The 16468-nt window shown below is 39.5% G+C and overlaps 3 protein-coding genes across 3 annotated transcripts; 2 read left to right on the top strand and 1 right to left on the bottom strand.

The window, feature by feature from the left end:
- Nucleotides 3522-5105, bottom strand: LOC110268255. The gene is made up of 3 exons (XM_021114164.1): nucleotides 4241-5105; nucleotides 3925-4156; nucleotides 3522-3628 (listed from the first exon to the last, which is right to left on the bottom strand). The coding sequence occupies exons 1-3, from the start codon at nucleotides 4568-4570 to the stop codon at nucleotides 3537-3539; spliced, it is 654 nt and encodes a 217-aa protein (XP_020969823.1). The 5' UTR covers nucleotides 4571-5105; the 3' UTR covers nucleotides 3522-3536.
- LOC107621344 lies at nucleotides 9974-10441 on the top strand. Its single transcript, XM_016323371.1, has one exon. It carries the CDS (start codon nucleotides 9974-9976, stop codon nucleotides 10439-10441), a length of 468 nt encoding a protein of 155 aa, XP_016178857.1.
- On the top strand, nucleotides 11153-11869 carry LOC107621345. Its single transcript, XM_016323372.1, has one exon. The coding sequence runs from the start codon at nucleotides 11153-11155 to the stop codon at nucleotides 11867-11869; it is 717 nt and encodes a 238-aa protein (XP_016178858.1).

Genomic DNA, 16468 nt, shown 5'->3' with positions numbered 1-16468 from the left:
TCAAACAGTTCTTACTAATTAATGTATTTTAAACTAATAATTCTTTAAAAAAATTCTTTGTTCCACCTAAGTTCTTTCGGGCTTTCGGCAGAGCCACAAAACGTTAGATAAGGCCTAATAATCTACGACTCTTTTGAGATAAGAGAATTAGGAGATCAAATATTTATACAGAGTTATCAAATTAAAAAAAATAATTAAGGTGTTTCTTATTCCGTCACATATTTTTACACCATTGTGTTTAGGGTTGGCAATATATACCCTATTTGTAGGTACTCAACTCAAACTAACCCGTTCGAATAGAATTGCCTACCCTATTCGCTACGAATATGATAGGATATGGTGCAAATTTGTCTGCAGGTAGGATAGAGTACGGATTTAGTGTATACCCTACTCTACCCTACTCGCATTCTTAATATATTATATAATATATGTAAAAGTTATGTATGTAGTGAAGAAAGTGAGTCTTGTGCTCACAATCTTCTTATAAAAATTTAGAATAATCATTAAGCTAGTTGATGATCATAATCTTACCCATTGCCAACCCTAATTATGTTCATAATCCTACCCCGTTGACCAAGCTACGAAAATTCTTTCTATCTGACCTTTAAACAACAAACATATATATACTATTAATTAATACTTGACTCTTGTACAATCCAATGAACTTGTTGCTAGTAGCCATAGGTAAAGGTTTGTGCTTGATCATGTTGGTTTTGTTCTCTTGTTGCGGCTGACAAGCTGATGAGAATAACATAATATCTATTGGCACTGCCATGTCTGCCACGGCCGCCGCTGTCTCCGTCCTACCATGATAATATTACTAACATGTATTTACATAACAGAAAAACAGAATATCCATATATATGTATGGGCAAAAAATAAATAAAAAAATAAAAAGAGAATAAAAATACTGAGAATACAGAACCTGTAATACTGATGATTAGTCCAATTAGGCGGTGGTGATAGTGGTGTTTGACGTGTTGTTCCATTGATGATGGGAATGGAAAGAGGGCTGTGTTCCATCATGATAGTCATGTCCTCAGATGCAGCATTCAGAGGTGTGCTTGTAGTAGAATCGTTTTCAAAGGGGCTGATGTCGTTCATCAGGTTCTTGAGGTGTTCTTGCAGTTGAGCCGGGATCTTTCCGGGGAGACGAGCAGCCACCGCCTCCCGGCGGTTGCGTATAGCATCCTGAAAACAATTAGCAATAATCGACTCAAAGACTTTGTTCTCCTCCCGAATTCAGACCTGAGGTTGAGGCGGCTGAGACTAAGGTGGTTGATAACCACATATGTCGGTGGAATAATTCTGCTGTGTCATCTTCCTTATATCCGGTTGCGGCTTAGGCTGAGGCTGAGGTTAAGGCCGCGGCTGGGAACAAGGTGGTTGATAATCAGATATGCCAGAGAAATAATGTTGTTTTGTCATCTTCATAGCTTCCGCCTCCCACCGGCAGTTCTCCATAACTTCCGGCAAACATTCATCAATAACCGTCTCGAATTGTTTGTTGCCGTCTAAAGAATGAGGTGGTTGATTATTAGGGTAAGCAGATATATGATATGTTCATATCCATATTTAAAAGAGCATTACTTCCTCTTCAGTCATTCCTACATTATTTACTTCTTCATTCATTCTTTTTCTTAGTTTCTTGCTTCGATTTTCTATTCTTGAATACGTATTTATATAAGTTTTACTTTGGAACATAGATTATTCAAGTTGAGATTAAATTTTGGATAAAATCCAAAAAGAATTTATTTTCAAAATTTTATTTGTGGATCTTTTATTTCTTGGTACTAGTAAAAAAAAGATAAAGACAATAAAGACAATAATTCAAACAGGTTATGAATTTAAAGTAATTGTTCAATTTGCTACCAGCAAATACTTTAGTAATAATACAAAATACTATTATATTAAAAATTGGAAGTATAATTTTTCTCATATAAACGAATATATATAATTTAAAATTACTAAAAAAATTTATAGTCATTTGATGTCTTCAAAATATGCATTTAAAAGTTGGAACAATAATAAATTAATAATCAATATATAAATTCTTTAGCTAACTTTAAATAAGAATATATAATTGATTAAGAAAAAAACAATGAAACAATGCTAATAAGATGGGTAAGCAATAACCAATAATCCTAATCATGTGTGTAGATTTTAGATCAAATAAGATCTATTTCGAATATCAATCTTATATTGAGAGAGAGAGAGAGAGAATATTTGAATTAATTCGGTATCTCAAATATTTGTTTATACTATATGGTATTGCAGCCTATATGTTGCACCAGAACTAACAAATCCTTATGAAATAAAAAATCATTGAGGAAAAATTGAATTAATTTAGTGCATCTCTAATATTTGTTTATACTATATGATATTGTAACGTATATGTTTCACCAGAACTAACAAATCCTTATGAAATAAAAATGATATTGTAACTAATATGTTTCATTGATCCTGTGAAAATGGTGTCAACCTAATGGAGGGAAGAGCACAAGAGCAATAAATCGGAATGTTTGAAGTGTATTAAAAGTATGAATGATAATCTCATCTTCTACCAAAGCTACTGCTAATGTTTTATATACATACATAAGTACATGTATATGAAACTTCTAGATCAAGTTAACTAAATAAGTGAGAAAGTTAACAAACTAGCTCTCAAAACCTTCATACTTTCTGAGGCACCATGTAAAACATGCAATGAACATGACCATATACATCAGATCACACTTACTACACCTTAGGTGCCGGCTTACAATATTCGGGATAGATCCATGGCTTGAACGCCTCATCATCCGCACAATGCTGAGTGTAACCAACATAATAATTAAAACCAATTATGATAATTATAGAGGATCAATGTAAGTTTTGGGAAAGTTAAATTTTCTTGATTCAGTTTCTATGATTCAATAATCTAGTGGTGATGGCACTTGTTTGAAAAAGTTAAAACTCAACAAAGATCAACATATGAATTTCAAAATGTATATATAGATTATAGAAAGGGCAAGGGCTAGAGAAAACTTAAAGGGTGTTTTCAGCTATACTTAACTTCTTAGAGTTATCATAATTTATCAGCTCTATCATACATGCAAGACTATAAAGAAATATAGTTCTGAAGTATTAGAAATAGGATCAGTAGACAAAGAAATAAAACAGATATTTATTAATAATAACATGAATATTTTACATAATTAGTAAAAATAGATTGGAAAAGAAAAATTGATTGCAAAGTAACTTATAAACTGTTCCAAACTAGTCAAGAAATTCTTGAAAGTTTTGTTCAATACCATTAATTGTAAAACATGTGAGCCTTTATAGACATGATTGTTCATTGTCTCCAACTTTCCTTAATGTTAAATGTGTTTAAGTGATGAATGGCACGTAGCAAAACTTCTATCTTGTTCCCAGATAATCTAATTATTTCGCGCTATGGTTATACATGTTATAGGTGGATAAGCAGACAGATCAACATTATTAGTTGAGCAGGGCACGAAGAGCTAGAAAATTAAATTGTGCAAGATGCTGTAATATCAAATTATACATACCATCAACCAAAAAACAAATCCACGGGTCAGACGTTTAGGATAATCACCACTAACTGATTTTAGTTTTTTGTTCAGATCTGCAAGATAAGCATATAAGTATAACCCATTGTTGCTAGTCTTCCGAAACAACATCTAATGAAGCTAGACAAAAGCATATTTCCATTTCATGTATTTAAGGACCATTCTGGTAAGATAAGTACTCTCTGTCACTTTTCAGTGATTCCATGTTCTATTAGAATAATTGATTGTAGTGAATGAATCAGTTCTAATTCAAATTGAAGTATACAGCTTTGAGCTACATTTGGCGACTATTCAAGGACAAATATACAAAGATACTTGCATATCAAAAGGAGGGACTAAAAATTCAACTTACCAACATGATGATTAAGAAGAGATTTCCCAAGATAATTTCTCTTACAGGTCCTAGGGCCGCTGCGATGCTCTTTATGGTATTCGACTAGCTTTCTATGTTTCATATATTTAAAAAGCCTCTTATACTCTTCCTCACAGTAAGGCTTCTCCAGCTCTTGCATGAGTTTTTCTCTGTACTTTGTGTATTTCATTGCATTGGCTTTATCATCATGCCAATAATGTTCCAAATTCAACTGCAAAGCAACACATAAAGGCATAATATCAAATGCAAAGTAAAGGGTAAGGGTAAATTCATATATAAAATTATAGAAACATACACTTGGAACCTTTCGCCTTCTTTTGCAGAGTGAATCGTCATCATCCTCCTCAATCTCCTCCTTTACCTTTATTTCTATGCCAGATGGAGGGTGAATGTGATCACCCACATGATTTTGTGCCTCTGGGGATACATCATGAGTATCCTTAACCATTTGTCCTAAATATTTTGGTTTCCTACCCCTGCGATTCCCACTATATTCACCAACATTATTTTGTGCCTTTGCAGACACAACATGAGAATCCTCAATTATTTGTCTCAAATTTTTTGGTTTCCTACCCCTGCGCTTCCCGCTATAGTTACCAACATTATTTTGTGCCTCAGAAGCCATAGTAAGAGCCACATCAGGGTATTCTATATAAATATTTTGCTCAGGGATCTCAATTGCATAGCATCCACATCTCCAATCAGGGGTTCCTCAGCCACATTAACCAATAAGCTATCACCATCATCCTCCTCGTCTTCCTCAGGAACATAAACATAATCCAACCAATACTTGTAATCTTCTGAAATAAAAGTGTCATCTTCCTCTGGTACAGGACAATTGAATGGACTCTTCACACTAATATGTATACATCTTCGCAGAGTGGCTCCAGTCCTTTTTTTCTATTACCACTCCTTGAACTAGATGGTTCCACCATGTGTCTTGCAAGGGTGTTGTAAGAATCAATTAAACTTTCTTCATTAGCAGTTGCAAGGTCCTTATTCTTCTCCAATGTCCTTCTCTTCTTGCAATCCATTTGTACTTCTCTAGACAAAAAATTCACACTTTCTTTCTTCTTCATTCTTTGTCTTGACTTCGCAGTTTTCAAACACTACCAAAAACCCATCTTCCCTAACCAAAAAAAAAAAAAAAAAACACCTTTAGCCATCATATCAATTAAAAACAGAAGAGAAAAACAAAGTTATGTTCCAGGAAAAAAAATTTAAAAACCATAAATATACAAAAAACAGTGTAATTATGAATAACTTACCTGCTTCCATCGACTACATTAATCCGTCCATCCATCACCAAGGCAAGGCTGACAATACGAAGTGATTTTTTACTGACCCACTCAATGGAATGAATGATAAGATTAGATTAAGGCTATAATTTAAATTTTGAATTCATTCGATTATTGCCTTTTTAGAAATCCGGTTATTGCCATTGGTAATTGCACCAACATTAATGCCCAATTAAGGCTATAATTTAAATTAAGGGTTATTTATTAAAAAGAAAAAAATTTAAAAAGATGGGAGGTGTTTCGCCAGATTAACGCGCGTACGTTTTTCAGTCACAAAAAAAAGCGCATACTTTTCGAAGAAGGGAAACCACCCAGTACCAAAAAAAAAGGTAACACAAAAACAGTTATTGCATGTATAATTAGTTGCAGATACGCCAAATGAAAATAATGCAGAAAGGAAAAAATCGATAAGCAGGTCTTTGAGAACCCACACATCCAATAGTTGGCGAAAGGCACCGGATCACGATTTGGAAACGGTAAATGCTAACAACGCAAGATAATTCCGTAATTATGTATCAACCGCTCAGATGACTTGTTTTATATTGGATGATTTACATCCCCCGTTTTTTGCTTGGGGCTGTGAACTATCTGATACCATCACAATTAATTTATACCAAACAGCCCAGAAAATTGGTAACTCGGATAATCAATGGAGAGTCACCGAAAAGCGTATTTTGCGTATGTTTAGGAAATATTTATTTCAATTTAAATCAATTCAAATTATTACTAACAAGCAAGGAGATGAGAAGATATTGATAATTAACTACATCTGGATTAAACGAATTTATACTGACTACGAAGCATAGAATATTAATCTTCCGAATCAATGGCAATCAAAATGGAAATAACTCAGAAATTTTGTTCTTGTCGTGTGATACTCACTGGCGAGGAAGGATAAACCGATTAACAATTCAAGATAAACAGATTTTTAATATCGAACCGATGAAAGTAGATATAATAATCGCTACCGAGTTTTAATTAGCATTTCATAAGATCAAAAGGACGACCAAATAAACAAACCAAATAGATCATTCAGGACTTCAGGCCTCGACAGAAACCAACACAACATAAAGATATCACCCATGTGCACCAGGTCAAATACCTCCGTCACTGTCTTAAATCTGCACCGGTTGAACGCCTGCCTGGCAGGACAAAGATTTGTGCTTGACTTCCAAGACATCGACGACCCCTTGTGCCATGTCACGCCACTTTGAGCTTTCCGCCATCATTTCGTTTGCTTTGCAGTACATTCGGAGAAGGGTCGCTTTAGACTGAGCGCAGCAACTTTTCCTCTCGGCGCCGTGCCTTCTCCTCTTTCTCTAGTTGATCCTCCTTTTCTCTCAACTTGACCTTTAAATTTAACCACTCAGCCCTAACCTTGAAGAGTTCATCTGACATGTTGTCAATCCTAGCCTCCCAAAGTTTCTCCCTCCTGTCAAGTTCGGCCTCAACAAGGTCACAATCCTCGGACTTTTCATCTGTACGGACGATGTTGATCAGATTTCCCATCGGCTATTCCGTGAGGTCGATGGGATTACCATCGTGGTTGGTGACAGATTACACCAATATTTCCTCAGAAGTATACAGTGGAGAGAGCAGTGGAGGGTGGCAGAAATAAGGAGGGGAATAAGGATAGACAGAGAGGTGAGAGAAGGAGTTACGGCAGAGAAGAACTATGATAGAAGCGTTAGGAGGGATAGGGTTTGTCATTAACGGGCACGTACACATATATAGTGTAAAGTGGGAAGCCGCTTCGAAAACTTTTTTTTCGTAGAAAATGAGTAATTAATGTACATTGTTTTCGTTATTTTTTTTTGGGAAAAATAAACGATTTATATTTTAAACTAGTTCCATGGAAGAAAGAAAAAATAAGAGATAACAATTTAATTACATGTTGGCTTCAATTAACGTTTCGCATTAATATATTTTTAAATTTGTTTTAAAATTATTTTTCAATGCTCAGCTTTAAAAATTACATTTACGATATCTTCGATTTCCGTGCCAACCCCAAAAATGAGGCATCGGTTACAGTGGGCGTAAGTGAAGGCGTATATGGCACGATACCTGACTTATCTGGTGAGCCATTTTGCAGTATATAAGTTCCCTCCCCAGCGTTTTTTCATCGCGTATGGTGATCCATACTAACGACGGTCCTCCTGTAACCTTCCCGTTCCCCCACCTATCCAAAAAATTTAAATCAAATAGGATGAAATTGGGTGCAACCTCCGACAAAGGCAGAAGGGAAAAGAAGGCCGGATATGGGAGAAGGAAAGGGAAAGGGGTGCCCCCACGCGGCTGTCCGCTGACTCTTCTGCCTCGCGAAATATGGGAGAGAATTGCAGCAAGAGTTGCGTCGGCTTCGATCCAGGATCTGTTTAACATGCAGGCGACCTGCAAGGTGTTTTTGGACGCAGCCCGTTCATCTGCGGTGTACAAGGTGGCCTCCATGGCGGAGCTACCCGTCGCGTTCGGTTATGACGACAAGGACCATCCTGAGGATGGGTTCTTTTATAGAAGCGCGCGTACTGGAAATCCGGCCGCTATATTCCATGTAGGGATGAGAGAATTCTACTGGATGGGCCGACACGTCGCTGGGGGCGACACCCTGCTTGCGGCTGCCGATGCGGGCGACGTCCAAGCCCGCTACATGTGTGCGATGCTACTACTAACACCAGGTGTTGGGGACGAGGCGGACGCTGGCAGGGGGTTGAATTGTATGCCAACGTACTGGCTGCTAGAAAAATTGAAATGTGTAGAGAACTCTTCGGGCAGTTGTTCACAAATCCGCTGATTGGGGTGCACCTGTCGAATCCAGGGAAGCCCGTCGTCTGCCGGTCAAGCGTCTGCCCGACCCGCGGGACCATGGGTGCCGCCAACGATTTGTCGAGCGTGTCATCCGTCCACTGCCTTGCCGAGTTCGAGGTGTTGCATTTCCTTAGTCTGTTTACTTTCAGATGAAGCTTCGTTGTAACTAAAGTTGAATGTATTTCTTTGCTAATGATTCGGGCGGTTGAGTTTGGTGGCTTTGTAAATTCCCGCTTTCGTGGGTCAGACAAATGACATATTTGAACCGATGCATATCACCGTGTTTTAACTTTTAAATGCTCACACGCATAACCTTTGATAGAAGCACTATTTCATAACTTCATTAGCTAATAGGCCAAGCCGAATATAAAAAAAAAAAACAAACACACCAGAACAGTTCAATATTAACGTTGGGCCTAAACAGTACAATACTAGACCTAAACATACATTGCCAGGGAGGGGAGGGGTCGGTTTACGGTGTCTCTATCCCGTTGTTGCACTGACCCTAAGACCTGGGACTTCACCTGTCCAGCAAAATGTCGGCCAGCTGCCGTATGATTTCTCCCAGTCGAGTCCTGAGTTCCTGTCTCTCTCTCTCTCTCGATCTGGGATACACAGTACTCGATCAACGCAACGGCCTATTGTATGTCCTCAATCGATTGGCTGGCTGCAAGTGATGTAACTTTGTTAGTAACATATTGATACCGACGCAAGTGACTAGACGTGGGGGTGTCGCAAGAAGACATTTTTCGCTTACCAGATGCACCTGGTACCGCCACGGGAGTCGTCGTCACCGTTGTATCGTGCCGTCCGCCGTGAAAGACGAATCGGTTGAACTCAGACAGCGGCGGGAACTCGCTGCTCAGACCCGGAACAGGCGGAGTCGTTGTCACCGTCGAATCGTGCCGTCCGCCGTGAAAGACGAATCGGTTGAACTCAGACAGCGGCGGGAACTCGCTGCTCAGACCCGGAACAGGCGGAGTCGTTGTCACCGTCGAATCGTGCCGTCCGCCGTGAACGAGTCGATTGAACGCCGACGCCGGTGGGAGCTTGCTGCCCAGCTCCATAACAGGCAATGCATTCACCTGGAAGTAGTCGTTCAGGCGTTCACAACCTCTTAGTAACTCCGGTAACGAAGAAGCAGGTTCCGTGAAAAGCCATCCACCTGAGCCGATGCCGTCTCGCTGTTGAGGTATATTCCGGGTATCCTCCCTCTAAAGACGACGTACCACCCACCTTCTGCTCGCATTGCCATCCGACTATTAGAGGAGATCTGGTACACCCTTCAGAGGGAGAGGTGGTTAGGGTTGATGGTGGAATACAATTTATGAGTTTTTCTCTCACGTGGAGGCTAAGAAATGGAAGAGTAAACAAATAAAGCAACTAGAATGGTGAGGGTGCAACAGTAGTGGAGGTTTACTTTCACGTGGACCCCTATGTTCAGGAGTAGGGGTGCAGGGACTCTAGGTTCAGGAATAGGGGTGTACTTGCACCAGCAAAGAACAAATAAATAACATTTATCTTATTCACCACTATTAAGGCTCCTTTAAATTACTTCATTCTTGAGAATATTAGCCCCACCTAGGAAATGGGCATCTAGTTAAATACGATAAATGCTTTTTTAATCAATATAATTATTATACTATCTGAACACATCGGTAAACGAAAACATCTAGGGAAACGTATGCGGTACTGAGCCACAACCCCCTAACCCCCTCCCCCCATGGCAGTATATGAAAAAGCAAAATGCCACAAGCTCAGTTACAAACTTGTCTATCCTCTTTATAATCTCCAATAATCCCTCAACAAAGTCCTTGCAAATGGCCGAAAGTTCCTAGAAGGACACTAAGAAAGTGGACGTATCCGTTCAGCACGAATGCCCGCTGAATCTCCTTCCTCGCAAAATATGGTCGAGTATTGCCACGATGGTTGCATCGAATTCTATTAAGGATCTGTTCAACATGCAGGCGACGTGTAAGGTTTTCCTCGGTGCGGCGAGATCAGACACTATATACAAGCATGCGACGATGTCTTATAAATCGTTAGCGCGCTTTTTACTTAACCTCGACGGGCCTGAAAGGAGATTCCTTGATTGCTGCGTGGAAGTAGGAAATGTGGATGCTATAGTCCGACATGGGTTCGCGGAATATCTCCAGTTTGGCCGCCATGACAACGTCATGGAACTGCTTGCTAGGGCCTCAATGGAGGGCAGCGTCGAAGCAGGTTACCTGTCTTCCATGTTGCTAATGTTTGATCACGAAGACGTGCAAAGGGGTGTTCAAATGATGGAGGTTTTTCGTATTTTTGGGCAGCTCGAGAGCTACACCAATTTCTTGACGGACGTTTGCAAAGATACCACGGTGATCTTAAAAGAATTGTTTGCACGCATCTGAACGACCGTGACTGTTTACCACTCAGGCCAATCCTCCCCCGACTGTACTGTTGTGGATTTCTCTTTATGTAATCCTCCAATACGGTGGCTAGCAAATGCCGGTTTGTTATGATCCTTCAATAAACCCTTTCGTTAACCCCTTGCTATGCATACTGATGGTGTAATTTACTTTATTTTATTTTATTTTATTTGTTAAAAAACTGTCAGTTTGATCAATTAATTTATCGTTAATTATGTGGAAGGCACAGACGACGCAATTAATGCGTATCTTGGCTATAAGCCTATAACTTATTCCAAATAATGTTTTCTTCTTGAGTGGGATATGATCTTAACTTTGCACTATTGTAGTGACATATGAATGGACAGAAGACTGTTTATCCAAGCAATCTAATTTGAAAGATGTTTATTTCCTATAATTTCATATAATTGTAGGATATCATAAAAATGATACTATGTCGTTCCCAGTTGAATTGAATATGTGTTTCCAGAGAAATACAACAAATTCTTTTTTAGTCAATTTAATTATTATACCATCTAGACGCATCGGTAAACGAAAAAAACATCTAGGAAAACGTATGCGGTATTGTACCACAGCCCCCCTCCCCCTCCCCCCAATGGCAGTATATTAAAAAGCAAAATGCCACAAGGTCATTTATAAATTCGTCCATCCTCTTTATAAATCTCTAATAATCCCTCCACGAAGTCCTTGCAAATGGCCGGAAGTTCCCAGAAGGGCAAAACGAAACTGGACGTATCCGTTCAGCACGAATGTCCGCCGAATCTTCTTCCTCGCGAAATATGGTCGAGTATTGCCATAATGGTTGCATCGAATTCGATTCAGGATCAGTTCAACATGAAGGCGAGTTGCAGGTTATTTGCATCTGCATGCAATTCCGACGCCGTGTACAGGTATTCCTTGGTGTCGATGTTGCCGATTTCTTGCTTCTTGGACTACTCTGGGCGGCCTGCAATGACATTTCTGCGTCGATGCGCCACAACGCAAAATCTGGCCGCTTTGCTCCGCGTGGGGATGGCTCATTTATTCTGGTGTGGCCACCGCAGAGGTGGTATACAGACCCTGACCGTGGCAGCAGAGTTGGGCGATGTGGAGGCCTGCTACATCTCTGCGATGCTGCTACTATCGCTTGGTGACAAGGACGAGGATGAGATTTGCCATGGATTCGAATTTTTCGGTTTGGTCCGTGAGTCCAGCGCAGTCGAAAGCTGTAGAGAGGTCTTCACGCAGGTGTTCATGGGCCCGTGGTCGGAGATACCCCCGGCGGTCCCAGAAGAGCCCGTGTCATGCCGTTCCAGCAGTTGCCGTACCCGCGGAACCATGGAGGATGCGAGCGATTTGTCCAGTGTGTCGTGTGTGCAATGCCTGGCTGAATACGAGGTGCGAAAGTTCTTGGGGACTGTTTACGTTTAAGTAGTTCTCTAAACCCCGATGATGGAGGTGCTGATCATGCTCCGTGCGTGCATTGTCGGTCAGACTATGATGTAATCTGCCAATATAGTGGCTAGCAATTGCCGGTTTGTTACGATCCTTCATTAACCCCTTGCTAATTGCTATGCGTACTGATGGTGTATTTTATTTTATTTTATAATTTTTTTTGTTAAAGAACTGTCTGATCGATCAATTAATTTATCAAAATCATGTGGGGTATACAGACGATGCAATTAATGCGTATCTTGGCTATAACTTACTCCAAATAATGCTTTCTTCTTGACTGGGATACAATCTGGACCTTGCACTATTGAAGTGACGTTTGAATGGACAGAAGACTATTTATTCAATCAACCTTTTACACCATCGGAAGGTTTTTTTCTAGGCCTGGGTACTGAGACCGTGACAGTAAATTTATGCAAAACTGGTAACTTCGATAGACAATAGGGAGTGACCGAAAGGGGTCATGTAAAAAATGGGTACAGGATAAATTTTATATGAGCAATGATAATTGACGATGGTGTATAAAATTTGTACAGACGTTGAATAATGAACATGCGGATATGCTCCAATTGAACCACGGGATTGTATTCATATAATATAATCGGTTGAGAGATTCAATACTTGTCCTTTAATGAACAAAATTTGCTTTCATATTTTAAGGAGTTTTTATTATGTAATTGCACTAAATGTTTTATTATATAACCTGAGAGAGAACTAATTTGAATTTTGTTCCGATCAATGGCTTCGTATTTTTTGTTCGTCCAAGCAATCTAATCTTAATATAATATTAGGATATCAAAAAAGCGGTACTATGTCTGCATTCATTTGTTTTATTATCTAGTGTCTAGTGTAAAATGATTATTCATGTCCTTAAATCAGAAGGAACCCTTAAATCAGAAGGAACCCGTAAACATTCGTGACAATCAAACGCGCTGCTTGTGGTATTTGGCTCCGTTCTCAACGATTAGGAAATGGTATTTGGCTCCGTCGTAACATAAATCCCTAATTGTGTGTCAACAGGTTAAGAACAGACGGATGAAAGTAAGTTAATTATATTATCAGAGTTTAAGTTCCACTACAGAAGATCAAACAGGAGACAGACCGAAAAAAGAAAATAAAAGGATCATACAGGCCTCGACGGAAAACATGACATTCAGATATCAAGCATGTGCAGCAGGTCAAATAACTCCGGCCCCGTCTTCATTCTGCCCGGCTGGATGACGACCCCGACGGAGCAAAAACTTATGCTTTTCCTCCAAAACGTCGATCCTGCGTTCCAGGTCACGCCACGGTAGAGCCTCCAGCTGTTCCCGTTCACGGCGCTTGGCAATTTCTGCTTCCAATTCTTTTGCTTTGACGTCCAATTGGTGAAGGATCACGTCATTCTTTCGCTGCGCTATTTTCAACTCCTTTTTAAGCCGACGCCTTTCCTTCTCCTCTTCCTCCAGTTCATCATTCTTTGCCTCGAAAATAAATTTGGCGGCCAACATCTCCACCTTCGCCTGCCTCAGTTCTGCTGCGGTCGTTACAAGTCTATCCTTCAAAATCTCTTCCCTCCTGACCAGTGCGACCTCAACGAGGTCAAAATCCGCGGACTTTTCATCCACACGGATGATGTCGATAAGAGAGTCAATCGAGAGTTCCGCAAGGTCGTCGGGACTAATGACGTGGTCGGTGATGGATACCTCCGACATTTTCTCGGGAGAAGAAGATGACATATGGCAGACTACGACGACCCTTAAAGCAACGATTTTTGTTCCAGCGACGACGGCTGTCCTCCAGGTGGGTCGTTCTCAGGCGATAGACGTCGAATCTTTCTTCTGAAGTTACGCCAATAGTGCGACGTGAGAGCTGTGTGCAGAGATGACTGTGGCAGTGTGGCAGACGGCGGAGAGAGCAGTGGAGTGTGGCAGTAATAAGGAGAGGGAGAAGGATAGACAGATAGTGGAGAGAAGGAGTTACGGCATGGAAGAAGTGAAGAAGGGTTAGTACTTAGTAGGGTTAGGGTTTGTCAATAACGGCCACGTATATTTATATTTATATACTATATTATGATGTAGGAAGAAAGTTGTTTGGTATATTTTTTCCCGTAACTAATGTGTCCACGTGTCAATAACGAGGCTTTATTTTCAGCTAAATAAAACATTAAATTAAACTACTTCGATGGATAAAAAAAAAAGAAAGAAAAGATAAAATTTATTCAGCGAGTAATTAAGGTAGGCAACTAAAGCCGACATAAATATAACACGAATTTCGAACAGTGAACATTTAATTATTGCGTTGTAAAATGAGTATTTTGTTCCTCCACTGCTTATTAATTATCTTTTCTTTTCCATAACAATTGGTAAAGAAACGTACCACGTACTGAACCATTTTTTAAAGAATTAAAAAGATATAATAATAGCACATATCGTTTCTTTAGTGGCCGTTTGCATTTTGGTATTTTCCATAATCCCTGGCCCAAGTTGATTGCAAAATGGCTAGAGGTCCCATGAAGATCTTAGTTAGTTTGACTTGGTCAAGCTTGATGGTTTAAATTGGTTTATGGGTTTTCCCTCGCCTGGATGCTCAGAAGTGGAAAAGTAGAGGTGTACTGTCACGCGGACCCCACGTTCAGGATTAAGCGTGTACTTCAAGCCGAAGTAATTCAGAAGCAGGTGTGCAGGGATACCAGAGTCATGGGGTAGGGGTAGGTGTACTGCGTCCCACTTAGATAGAAAGAAAAAAGATTTGTTCTGTCAATCAACATTTTACATTTGTTCTGTCCCACTCACGGTTTTTTAATTGTTTCATCTGATGCTTCTCGAAATTAACCATTATCGACGAGCTTCGTTAAAATTGCATAATGTGTCAATAATGGGGCTTTATTTTCAGGAAAATAAAACATTAATTTAAACTATTTCGATGGAAAAAAAAAAGAAAAGATAACATTTATTCAGCGAGTAATTAAGGTAAGCAACTAAAGTTGACATAAATATAACACAAAATTCGAACAGTCAATATTAAATTCTTGTGTTGTAAAACGAGTATTTCGTTCCTCCCCTATTTATTAATTATCTTATCTTTTCCAGAACAACTGGTAAAGAAATGTACGACGCACTGAACCATTTAAAAAAAAGATATAATAATAGCACAAAACGTTTCTTTGGTGGTTGTGTGTCGTCTTGGTATTTTCCAAAACCCCTGGCCCAAGTTGCTTGAAAAATGGCTAGAGGTTCCATGAAGAACAGAAAGAAAAGGAACGCAGCCAAGACGACCAGAGAGAAAGGGACCGTATCCGTTGAGTACGAATGTCCGCTGAATCTTCTTCCTTGCGACATATCGGTCAGGATTGCCACGAAGGTTGCGTCGTGTGTGCAGTGCCTGGCCGATTACGAGGTTCGGGTGTTCTGGGAGTTGTTTGCATTCGAATAAAAATTGTCTATTTTGGGGTTTGTATTTCCCAAGTTTGTCGTTTATGATTCTCGTATCTGGTATTACCGTATGAAGCATTATCTCCACTTTTGTTAAGAGTTTACGCATGGTTATCCTCATATTAAATTAAATATATTTTTATTGTGTTTTCGTCTTCGTGCGTAGATAGATCTTAGTTAGTTTGACTTCGTTAAGCTTGATGGTGTAAATTGGTTTAGAGGTTTTCCCTCGCCTGGATGCTCAGAAGTGGAAAAGTAGAGGTGTACTGTCACACGGATCCCACGTTCAGGAGTAAGTGTGTACTTCAAGCCGAAGTAGGTTCAGAAGCAGGTGTGCAGGGATACCAGGGTCAGGAGTAGGGGTGTACTGCACCCACTTAGATAGAAAAAAAAGGTTTGTTCTGTCAATCAACATTTTAAATTGAATGCAATTAACTGTAAATAAAAAATTTATCATTTAATTCGATAATTTAATTTGATTTGACCATTCACGATTTTTTAATCGGTTTAAGATTCCTTAATCTACACAATTACGACATGTATTTAATTGTTTTATCTGATACTTCCCAATATTAATTGTTATCGATGAGCTTCAGTAAAATTGCAAACAACAAAAACGTCATTTACGTTTCCCATTTCCGGATATCGAGGCAAACTGAAAAATGAAAACGAGACTGCCCACCGCCGTTTGGAAGAAGAAAGACACTTGTACTTGTACGTATAGATAAATATGGGTATAAGTACATATATTAAATGTATTAATTATCTGGTATTATCCATAATGTTGGGCAACGAAATGATTGACGCGCTAAGCCGTAATAATTAATTAATGTCAGTTAGGGGTGTAATCGGTTCGGTTTGGTTCGGTTTTGGACCGAAAACCAACCGAACCGACCTGATCGGTTGAACTTTAATATCAACCATTCGGTTGGCTGCTTTCTGGACAACCGAACCGAACCGAACCGAACCAACAGCGGTTTGGTTCGGTCGGGTTCGGTTCGGTTTCTTTCGAGTCAACCGAAAACCGAACCGAACCGATCGGTTTATTTCGAAAAAAACAAAAAAAAACCAATTTTTTCGGTTTTTTAATCGGTTGTTTTAAAATTCGGTTCGGTTCTGCGGTAATTTTCGGTCCGGTTCGGTAATTTACACCCCTAATGTCAGT

This window comes from Arachis ipaensis, chromosome B10 (assembly GCF_000816755.2).
Source record: "Arachis ipaensis cultivar K30076 chromosome B10, Araip1.1, whole genome shotgun sequence".
In the NCBI taxonomy this organism is placed as follows: domain Eukaryota; kingdom Viridiplantae; phylum Streptophyta; class Magnoliopsida; order Fabales; family Fabaceae; genus Arachis; species Arachis ipaensis.
The sequence above is the reverse complement of the archived record's forward strand: the minus strand, read 5'-3'. Positions and strand labels throughout refer to the sequence as shown.